Below are 11458 nucleotides of genomic sequence, written 5' to 3'. Positions count from 1 at the left end.
TTTTTACAGTTTCACTGTATGTATATAGAATAGAGGAGAACAAATGCATAAGAATAACAATAGGGACAGAATGCATAAGTTTATCTTCTTTTTGTTCTGAGGTATGATGGAGTGTCAAGAAAATTCATCTCAATGAGCTGTATACAGGTGTGCTTATGTCTCTCTCTTTCTTTTTAGGGGCTCTTTCTGAGTGTGTGTGTGTGTGTCTCTGACAATGTGTATCTTTGCAGATGAATGTGCTCCTCTCCTGTCTCCACAAAAACAAAGCCTCTGTCCTGCGCAGCAGCAGCGCAGATAGTGCCAGATCTCTGAGCCAAAGGAACTCTGGAACCCAAAAGCCCAACATCAGTGAGCCATAGTCTCCCTCTCTGAGGTATTACAGATCTCCATAGCAAATAACCAATGTCCAAATAAAAACAATGTATTCTCTGTTAGTCTGAGAACAGAATCCACATATGGTTTAAAAAAAATGGTGGCCAAGAGCTTAGAAATGATTTTGAAAGCCTGTGATTAAATCACCATTAATCAAACGGTGTAATGCTGTACAAAGAGGCATTTTGAGAGCTTGAAGTGTTTGAGTGGGAGGAAAAATACAGAAAGAGAAGAAAAAATAATAAAATAAAATTTTTCATAAAGGATTTTGACACCATTATAAAAAAAATGGTGGCCAAGAGCTTAGAAATGATTTTGAAAGCCTGTGATTAAATCACCATTAATCAAACGGTGTAATGCTGTACAAAGAGGCATTTTGAGAGCTTGAAGTGTTTGAGTGGGAGGAAAAATACAGAAAGAGAAGAAAAAATAATAAAATAAAAATTTTCATAAAGGATTTTGACACCATTATAATACAATTTTTTTTAAAATCATGATTAATTAAGGGCAATATAACATTTCCAACACATTCTTATTCAATAAATAAATATGAATTGTTTGCAATGAGAATTTGTTGGAAATGTGTTTTGTTGTAGCATGACAATGCTACATTTAAAAAAAAAATCCTAATGGTAATAAAAACAGGTTTCATTTTCTTCATGCAAAATATAATTTGGGGTTGGGGTGAAATATAATATGTTTTCAACAGGTTTTAATACTAAAGCCATTTCAAATACAGAAATGTCATTTTAAAACAATCAACTTGGAATATTCAAAGTCAGAAAAAAATTTATTCACTGCTCAAAATATTATTATGTGCTGCTTCGTTTAGGAAATGCCAACAGGTACTTTCTGATGCATTTATCCACCTTATTCTTAAACACAGAAGTACAGTATTTCTGACGAGATAAGGAAGACGACTTCTGTTCAATGTTTCTCAGACAGAACTGTGCACTACCACGGCTGTTACAAGAAGCCACAGAACTCTACCGCTGACTTCCTGATCCAGACCTCTGGCCAGACACACACACCTCAGCAGTGTATCGAGACCTGTACAGATCAGGTTCAATTCACAAATGCTTGTATCCATCCATACAAATGTGTTTTCTTTATGGTGATCATTAGACTAGAAAAGTAATGTGCATTATGAATAATACTTGTACTACTAGTTCTACTATTCAATAAAAATATAATAAAATAAAAATATTTATAAAATGCTGTATATTATTATTATTATCACTAATTATACAATTAATAAAAAAAAAAGTTATTAAAATAAATACATTATTATTTTTGTTTCGTTACTAACAGTAATAAAAATCATCATTTTGGGGCCAAGCCTCAAAGGTGCATAGTTATTATTATTAATAATAATAAAACTAATGTTAACACTAATTCTTAAATCTCTGCTTAATTCACACTGTATTTGTTTAGACTAGAAGGACATAATTTGGCTGACCATTACTACTCATTACAGGTGATATCTTTTATTTCCATTCCTTCACTTTTTTTAAATTGTGTGTGACCTTATCAGGACCTGCCATTGGCCCTTTTGAGAGGGCAGGACTGTTTCTGCAGCCATGTCCCATTTCTCTTCACAATCCAGATGAGTGAACAGGAATACATGTGTGAGAGGAGCAACCAAACAAACCACACCTCTCCTTATGACCTTGACTACTACTGGGTGTACAGTACTCCTGTGCTAGGTAACCTACAGCATGTAACTCAAACTTTACGGCTCTTTAAGAACTAATGCTGCAACCGCAAAGATCTGTTCTTTCAGATACAACGTGCAAAGAAAGGAGATTTCTGCCCCAGAAGTCCAGCACTCTTGTAGCCCTGTCCAGCTTTCCAGGGGCAGGAAACACCTGGTTACGTCACCTGATTGAACTCGCCACTGGATTCTACACCGGCAGCTATTACTTTGATGGATCTCTGTACAACAAAGGTGAAAGTCCACTAATAAGACTTAAACACTCATCACTTTCAGCTGTGAGATTTATTATGAGTCTGCAAGAGTGAGAAAATGAACTCAACAGAAACACAAACACTTTTAGGTCTTGCCCAAAAGAAAGAAGATCAAAACTGACATCTCTTAAACATCTCATTTGTTAGTCCTTGATTGGAAAGCAAATAGAGACTCGGCTCAAATTTTTCTCCTCAGGAATAGTGGTTCTCTCACATCTCTGCAGGTTTTAAAGGAGAGAAGGATTACTGGCAGAGCGGGAGAGTCATCTGCGTCAAGACTCATGAAAGCGGCCAGCGTGAGATCGAAATGTTCGACTCGGCCATCCTGCTGATGCGAAACCCCTATCGTTCTCTAATGGCAGAGTTCAACCGCAAGTGTGCCGGACACCTGGGCTACGCGTCAGATGTTCACTGGAGGAGCAAAGGTGCTAATGATGAAACGCCATTAGTTTCAGCCTTACAGTATATTCAAAGAGTTTAGAGCAATGGGTCTTAACCAGGGGACTTCAGCAAACATCTAGGCTGCAAGATGACTTATATAAGATGATGAGCTATAATGATAAGATAAAAAAAAGCTAAAACAAATAAAAAAAACGTATTTCTGCCCCTCAACAACTGTTTTTGTCTTTGAAAAAACAAGATTCCCGACTGTCTTGTAAAAGTGGGATAAATGAGGAAACCTAATTTGTGTTAAAGTGTGGTTTCTAGACCTGGAAATGGTCCTAAAACTCCGTAGGCATAGATGTAATATGTTATTGTTGCTTTTGCATATATTTATTAATTCAATGTTGTTAAATTTTAGTAAATATTAAATGTTATTATATGTTAAAATACCAAATATTTGTATATTTTAATACACTGTATATTAATATATTCTGTAAATATATATGTATATTATTCTGTAAATTTCAAACGACTAAAAGATAATGTAAGTTCATTGATTTAAAAGAATGGAATTAATATTCACTGGTTCTTGAAGAATAATATTCAGCTCTTAAAACTTTTGCAATCCTAAATGATGTAAACTAGTTTCTGTTTATTAATGTTTATGTTTTTATGCATTATTATTATTATATAGCCATATTAATATATAATCACAAAATTGTGCAGCCAAGATTGTGTAATTTTATTTTTTTTAAATCGCAATTGCATTTTTTTCCAATCAGAAAAATCCAAATTTGATTTTTTTCCCCCAAGCAATGCAGTCCTAGGTTTAAGCTTGTGGGAGATGCTAGTTTAGTTTTAACAGTGATGCTTTTTTTTGTTCTTCATAGAGTGGTCAGAGTTTGTGGACAGCTATTCATCCTGGTGGGTGTCTCACGCTCTGGCCTGGTTGCGGTTTGCCCACCGCCTGCTGGTGGTACACTTTGAAAATCTACAAGAAGATCTAGCCCCTCAGTTAAAGACCATCACCGCTTTCCTGAACACCAGCATTCCTGAGGAAAGACTTCTGTGCACAAAGAGCAACAGAGACGGCCATTTTAAACGCTCTGGATCACGTAGCCTGACCTTTGACCCCTTCACTCCCGAAATGAGAGCTCGTATAGATGAATACATCCGGACAGTAGACAGTGCTCTCAGAGACAGAAACCTTGACGGCCTACCACACAAGTACATGCCCAGGTGAGGATTCGTAAACGCAGATGCTGCCCTCTGCTGGAGGGAGGACACAGAAACACAAAGTGCCTGAGTAAAAACACAACTGCTGTCTGTCTGTTGTTTTATTTGTGCTTTATGTTTGTGGTTGTGCTGTCACCAGTTTGATAGCATTGTGGAGACTTTGTCTAGTTCATATGTTTTATCATTAAACCGATCAATTCTCATAGTATCATTTTCAGTCCATTTTAATATCATCCTTAAGTAGATTACACTATCCTAAGATATTTCAGGTGCCTTTATACTTAAAATCTAAAGTTTATTTATTTGAAACTGTGTTTCTGATGTGGAATCTCAGGGTCAAAGTGTCTTCAGTGGACAAAGATGCATTCATTCCAGAGAGATGCATCAGGGAAAAATGTTCCCTCATGAACAAAGATGAGACATCTTGCTCTTGTGTGATGAACAGTTTGTGTCCTTCGGTTATTTTATTACTACAATGAATCAAAAGCATAAATCTGAAGGCTTACAGCATGGGCATGATCTTAATTAGTGAACCTCAGATAGACAGATAAGACAACCAAGGAAGAGCAACCCTGGCTTTCCCTGAGAGCTATACATAAGGGCTGGACATTCATTTGTACACAAAACCAGTCATAAAAAGAGAAAATACCATTTTCAGCAGGGGTTTGACTGGATAAATGTATCTGCTGATGTACTATTTTCTTCTTTCTCCATAGTGGCAATTAGGAAGACTCCAATGTTTCATTTAGCAGGCTACTAAAGGATGGTAGCATGCTGTGATGTTTCTAAATTTTTACATAATTAGTTGGTACATTAGTCCTTTAGATTTGAGTGCTTCTAAAATTATAATTAGTGCTTAATGTCACTGCAGGCAGAAACAAAAATGCTGCATCTGCAGAATTACTCAGTGCATGACAGGTTTTTTCACATCACAGGCTGTGACCACTAGCTATACGCTTAAAGGGAAGCCTAAAAATCTGTTGGCAGAGGACCGGCATGGTCAGCTCAGTCAATCTCAGCTGTTTTAAACTGTTTATCTTTGTTTCACTAGGATCTAGTTGTGGTTTCTTAATAAGAGGCTTAATAACCGCCAGCTTGAATGGTTTAAACATACCAGATGATTCTCTTTGATCTCAATGTTGCAAACTTGCCATCTTGATTTAGCTACATACAAATGTATTAATCCATTAAATAGAATAATTATTGCCATAATTATTCAAAAATCTTTATGAAAAGCTGTAAATTTGTAACAGTTTTTGAAAACTGAAAATCACAAACAGAATTATTAAATGTGCAACCCATTTTAAAAACCGATGAGAAAGCAATTTTAACAAATGGCACTGATGAACCAATGGAACATCTTCTTTTAGCTTCTGGATGAGGGTTACAAAAAGGTGGAAATTTTCCAGTAAATTTCGGAAATATTCCTGAAATTTTGGTAACTTTCCAGGATTTTTTTTTTTGAATATTCCAGGGATTTTTGGAAAGTTTCCGGAAATTTACTGGAAGTTTTCCACCCCTTTGCAACCCTATTCTGGATCCGAGTCATATATTGAGAAAAACAAAATGTGACTGATGAACCAATGGAACATCTTCTTTTAGCTTCTGGATGAGGGTTACAAAAAGGTGGAAATTTTCCAGTAAATTTCGGAAATATTCCTGAAATTTTGGTAACTTTCCAGGATTTTTTTTTTTTGAATATTCCAGGGATTTTTGGAAAGTTTCCGGAAATTTACTGGAAGTTATCCACCCCTTTGCAACCCTATTCTGGATCCGAGTCACATATTGAGAAAAACTAAATGTGAAATATGAAATATTTCAATATGAAAAGGATATTAAATGGCCAGAATGAACCTGAAGTTCACGGAATTTAATTACTTTTTCTTTGCTCTCTATTAGCAGCTCAACAGTTCAATACATAAGAGAACAGCAGTCATTTAAACTCTAGCAGAACATCCAGCTTTCATTCACAGAAGCACTTCAATCACAAAGCTCAATCAATCAATAAAAATAAACTCTTATTAATAGCATCTATCTATGTACCCATCTATCTATTAATCATTTCAATAATTATTGAAATTATTTCAAAGCATATTATATTATAATGTATTATATTATATTTATTATATTATATTCAAAAATGACCTGTGAATGAAATGAAAATACAAGCACGTTCCTCGGCGCTTATGTGAATCTGAGAGACTGACTTAAATAAATTTGGCATACGTCTGCTCTGTTTGGTCTCTGCCAAACACATCCAAGACACACTAACGCGTCAAGCAGTCCGTCCATCTGTTAAATATTGTGTGACGGTAAACCTGCTGGAACAATCCATCACCATGTGACACAATTCAATGATTTGATAATGTCCTGCTCTAGTTTCCCCCTGCAGAGCAGCAGTGGGGTCCAGGACTACAGAAACAGATCTGTGATGTTCTAATTACATGTTGTAAACAAAAGAACAGTGAAAATGATTGAAGTTGAAACTACAGACTAAAAAATATTTATAATCCTGTTTCATTAAAATGAAAAATGAAAATGTAAAATGAGATTTGGCACAATGCAAATGAATAAAAATCGGTAATATTGCTAACTACTAATGTTCTACAACAGTGTCTTCCAATGAACTTATAAAATGTTTATTTAGAATATTATGGTAAAAATTAATTTTTATTGTATTTACTGTTTTAAATCAGCAATATTACGATACATTAGTAGCTAATTACATGTTTTGTTTGGATCACGTTTTGTTTATTTCACACCCTATATTTCTTGTCATACTGGTGTAGTTAGCTACAGTAATTTAGCCAACATATTTGTGACCCTGGACAATAAAACGAGTCATTTATAGCAATACCCAACATTACATTGTATGGGTCAAAATTATTGATTTTTCTTTTATGCTAAAAATCATTAGGATATTAAGTAAAGATCATGTTCCATGAAGATAATTTGTAAATTGCCTACTGTAAACATATCAAAACTTCATTTTTTATTAGTAATAAGCATTGCTAAGAACTTCATTTGGACAACTTTAAAGGCGATTTTCTCAATATTTTGATTTTTTGTTTTTTTTGCACCCTTAGATTCTACACCCGATGTATCTCGGCCAAATATTGTCCTATCAACAAACCATACATCAATGACCATTTGTGGTCCAGGTTCACATTTTAATATAAAATCATTGATGTATGCAAATAATTTTAATTATTTAAAAACAACATAAGCATCAGTCATGGTTGTTGGAAATGAAGATACATGTAAATGGTAAGCACAATGCAATGTTATGATGATTCAGATGCTTTTAGTGTCTTTTAGTGAAAAGCAGCAAGAGTCTGTGTCTCTCTGCTCACCCCTCTGTCCTCCAGTCTCCCATCCTCACAGGATCAATTCTAATAAGGCTAATAAAGCACAAGCACCTTTTAGTCTAATATAGTGTCCTCAGACAGAAGCAAACAACACATCTGTCCAAACAAGTGCGTCAGCCATAAATATAGCCTGAAACTGGCAGCGTTCAGATCTGCTGCAACAAACATCACACAGCACGTGAATGACTGAACATGTTCAGAGAGGAACTGACATTCATTAACACAAGACTTATATTGAGTAAGGCTTATAAACCTCTGAGGACTGTGATGAGAGCCTGAGAGGGGCTACGCTTGAAGTCACCTTGATCAAGGGCACTAGATGACTTGAGTTAGTCTTCATTAAGATTCCTGTCAGCTCAATGTTTTATTCTGCTCTTGGCTAGACTGTCCTCGGAACCATATCTGTTTTCATTCACTTTAAATATTTGCCATTAAATAATAAATAAATATTTAAATAAATACATCATTACATAATTTCTAAAATGTAAAAAATAAATATTTTATTTAATAAATGTAAAAATAAAAAAAAAGTATATTAAACATTTTGGGAGCTAATTTCATTTAATTAAACAATTATATAATTTGACAATACTGTGATACGTCTCTTAATTTTCCATTGTCTTCCAATCATACGTTTCATATTTCATCTCAAGCATGCTCTTTACTCACACTTGTCTCCTTGGGAACCAAGTATACTAACATTTATGGAAATTACGCCACAACTAACAGTCATAATTTGTCATCTTTCATGCAATAAATATTGAAATGGCTTGTTTATTGCACTCTTTATTTAGATCATAATTTCATATCACCTCTGATGCCTCAGTCTATGCTGTTTGTGCTAGACATGAATGGTACCTCAAAACATGGAAACACCATCAGAAATAATGATGGATTTTGTTTGTGTTTGTTAGGTTCACTCGAGCAAGTAAATAATATTTCAGATAACAGATCAGATCTTATCAGAGGAAAGCCTGTGGGACGAGCTGCAGCCTTTGAGACAATGCAGCAGGTGAGGAGTGAGATTCATCCAATCCATATTAATGAATACAAATTTATTTATTTACAAATATAACAAACAGATGGTGGGGCACTGAAGTGCAACAGTATGTATAGAATAAACTTACATAAGAAATGGATGATTGAAAATGTTAATAGTGGTGCTTGCTTTTACTGTTGTTTTCACTTTATACTTTACTATAAGCAACTGGATTTTTATGGGCATCTTTAAAAACCTTTTTTGGCTTTTTTTGGCTTTTTTAAAGAAACATCCACTAGTTTCATGTGGCTCATTCCTTCTCGGAGCCAATATCAAGCAGCCATTTCATGCACCGAGAGACAGATTCAGCTGAGATAATTGTTTTTTGGTCCACTAAGGTCATCTGATCAAAGGTGCCAATCGCATCTCAGATGAGAGCAAACGCAATCCAACTCAGAGTCATTATTGATCTTCTGTATGTGACTTTTAGTCACAACTAATATTAAAGAGAGAGAAAAAGAAAGAGAGACAGAGAGCATGCATTATTTATACTGTTCCAGTCACTCTGGGAGTAGTCATTTTACAGTAAGAGAGAATCCATCAATATTGTTGCTTTTTATCATGTCCCCTGTAAGAATGTTATTGATGTCTGAAATATCGGAGAAGTAAACACAGTCCAGGAATTGAGCGCTATGCTTCTCAAAGGCCTGGGGTTTATTAAACGGCATGATAGGTTCGTCCTGAACTCCCTTCGGAAACATATGTGACCTTTTCTACAATCTCTAACAAACACCATTCCACCCCAAAATATAAGCATTTAATCAGGCAATTAATTCAGAAAATTACAATTTACAAACCTGTAACAAAAATAATTCTCTGTATATAAAATAAAATCATGTAACTGGAAATCCAAACATCCATGTCTCCAATGTCTCCTACACAATCTTTAGGTGCATGTATGGGTATCTCTGTAAGCATACAGATACTGTACAAGGAAATGAATATTCCACTAATCTGCAGAAGATATGAAGGGAAGGAATGGTTGGAGACACATGAATAAAAAAGCCACCTACAAACCAGCTATAGATTAAAGCAATTCCTCCAACAGGTCTTATAAAAGGATCAAGGGGTTCTTAACATCCCAAACATGGCTAAAAGATCCTGACACTAAGACACTGTAGAAGGATTGAGCATGCTAAGAATCTAAGCTATTAAAAATGAGAAAAATTACTGTTTAAAGAGGTAGTTTACCCAAAATTATAATGGATCTCATCATTTATTCACCCTTCAGTATGCTCCAAACCCATATGACTTTCTTTCTTGAGTGAAACATAAAAGGAGACGTTCAGCAGAATGTCCAGGTGGCTCTTTTTCATATATTGACGCCTATAAATAAAATAACATATAATAAATCTATAAATGCATATAAGCTAAATTGCATAAAATGTTTAGAATTTACAGATTTTATTTTTAATGTCTCCTTATTTGTTCCAATGAAAAAAAGAGTCATGAGAATTTTTTTATATATATATATTTTTGGATTAACTACAGTATCTGTGAAAATACAAGAGTTTAATATGAAGGTTCATTCTTATTAAGTCTCATTCGCTATTTTTCTGAGGTGATATCAACACAGAGAAAACAAACCAAATGCTTATCTTTACTCTGAGCAAGAAACGCAGATATATGGCAAAAATACATCATGTCCAAATTTTTACTAGCTGGACAAATCACATAGGCCTATTGAGTTCTGCAAAGTTGAGGGCAGATGGAGAGGTAACCAGCAGACACCAGCTCTAACGCTACACAAACTATCAGAGCAAAGCAGAACAAACCACCTAAATTCAATCTAAAAATCCCAACACAGGGACCACACAAGTCATTAAAAGAAGAAACAGAAGCGTTTAGAAGACAAAACTGTGGGGGAAAAAAATGAAAAGAACATCTGTCAGCTTGTGTAATTTAGACCAGAGCATGTGTCTCGCCTGCAACTGCGAGAGCTCAGTCATGCTTCAGTCATGTCAAGCTGCCTGCTCTGTTCTTCTGTCAGAAACTAGCACCACAACGGCTGTTTGATCACCATGACAACCCCACGAAAGCTGGGAAGCGCGCATGCAGCCCACCGTCGAAGACAGCCATCACAGGAAGGGAAGCCTGTATTGACACTTTTCTCATCAGAAAACACATCCAGTGCTGCTGCCGATATGACTGAGAATCAGAAGAAGGATTTTTGATAGGTTTATTAATGAGGACTCTTTTCTCTCTAAATAGAAATGGCAGATGTTTTGATGGCAAGTGAAAGGACAGGCCATTCTAAGGTCAGATTTAGGAAGCACAGTCGCCCATGGAAGATTGATTGCTTGAAACACTGATCCATACAGGTTATCACCTGTCTTTCTACCTGTCTAGACTTTAAAGATGTGTTTACTTATGGAGAAAGGCTACAAAACAGTGTACACATCCACTCTTTCATAGCAGAGAATAAAATAAAGCAGAATAATTCTAGATAGAAGAGAAAATTAAACAAAAAGTCTTTTAAACTAGAACCACTCAACAAAATAGCCTAATAAAGCATAAAAAATAATGGTGACATTACCTTGCCCACATGGTTTCGCCTTCTGGTAGAAATGGGATGCTGTTTACTGCCCTTCTTGGCAGCGCGTCACCGCACGTCACTCCCGGATAATCGAAAATTGGCAAAGAGGCGAGAGCAGGTTGCTGAAACCACAAGTCACTTCCTTGTTGGCTTCACAAGAGAGAGCGGGAGGTTTCCGCTTGCTCAAACCCTAAGAATAAGATATATTATTGAAAATAAGATGATATATATGTTCTACCTGAAATGTATAGGAAATATAAATGGTGATTCATATACAAAATTCAGAATTTCTCAGTGCAACCAGTTAGTGATGCAAAGTCCGATTCATTTCCGCGAACCGGTTCTTTTCGGACAGATCGGCTCATTGAACCGGTTCAAAAAGCCGATTCATCGGTTCCTGACGTCATCAAGAAATAACGTCACTACGCATATCTTTTCTATCAACTCAGTGCCATGTTGTATGAATGAAATATTCAAATAAAGTCATTTGTGTCAACACATATTGAAACATTCAAAAAATAAAGTTATTTGTGTGAAAGCATATTGCTGATTATT

The 11458-nt window shown here is 35.4% G+C and overlaps 1 protein-coding gene across 1 annotated transcript; it reads left to right on the top strand.

The window, feature by feature from the left end:
- The first annotated feature begins 1207 nt into the window (after positions 1–1207).
- LOC107741160 (WSC domain-containing protein 1-like) lies at positions 1208–4150 on the top strand. The gene is made up of 6 exons (XM_016553769.1): positions 1208–1217; positions 1314–1435; positions 1907–2078; positions 2156–2320; positions 2565–2765; positions 3615–4150. The coding sequence occupies exons 1-6, from the start codon at positions 1208–1210 to the stop codon at positions 3965–3967; spliced, it is 1023 nt and encodes a 340-aa protein (XP_016409255.1). The 3' UTR covers positions 3968–4150.
- Positions 4151–11458: the final 7308 nt, after the last annotated feature.

This window comes from Sinocyclocheilus rhinocerous, unplaced genomic scaffold (genome assembly GCF_001515625.1).
Source record: "Sinocyclocheilus rhinocerous isolate Xijiao unplaced genomic scaffold, SAMN03320098_v1.1 scaffold1307, whole genome shotgun sequence".
Taxonomy (NCBI): Eukaryota; Metazoa; Chordata; class Actinopteri; order Cypriniformes; family Cyprinidae; genus Sinocyclocheilus; species Sinocyclocheilus rhinocerous.
The sequence above is the reverse complement of the archived record's forward strand: the minus strand, read 5'-3'. Positions and strand labels throughout refer to the sequence as shown.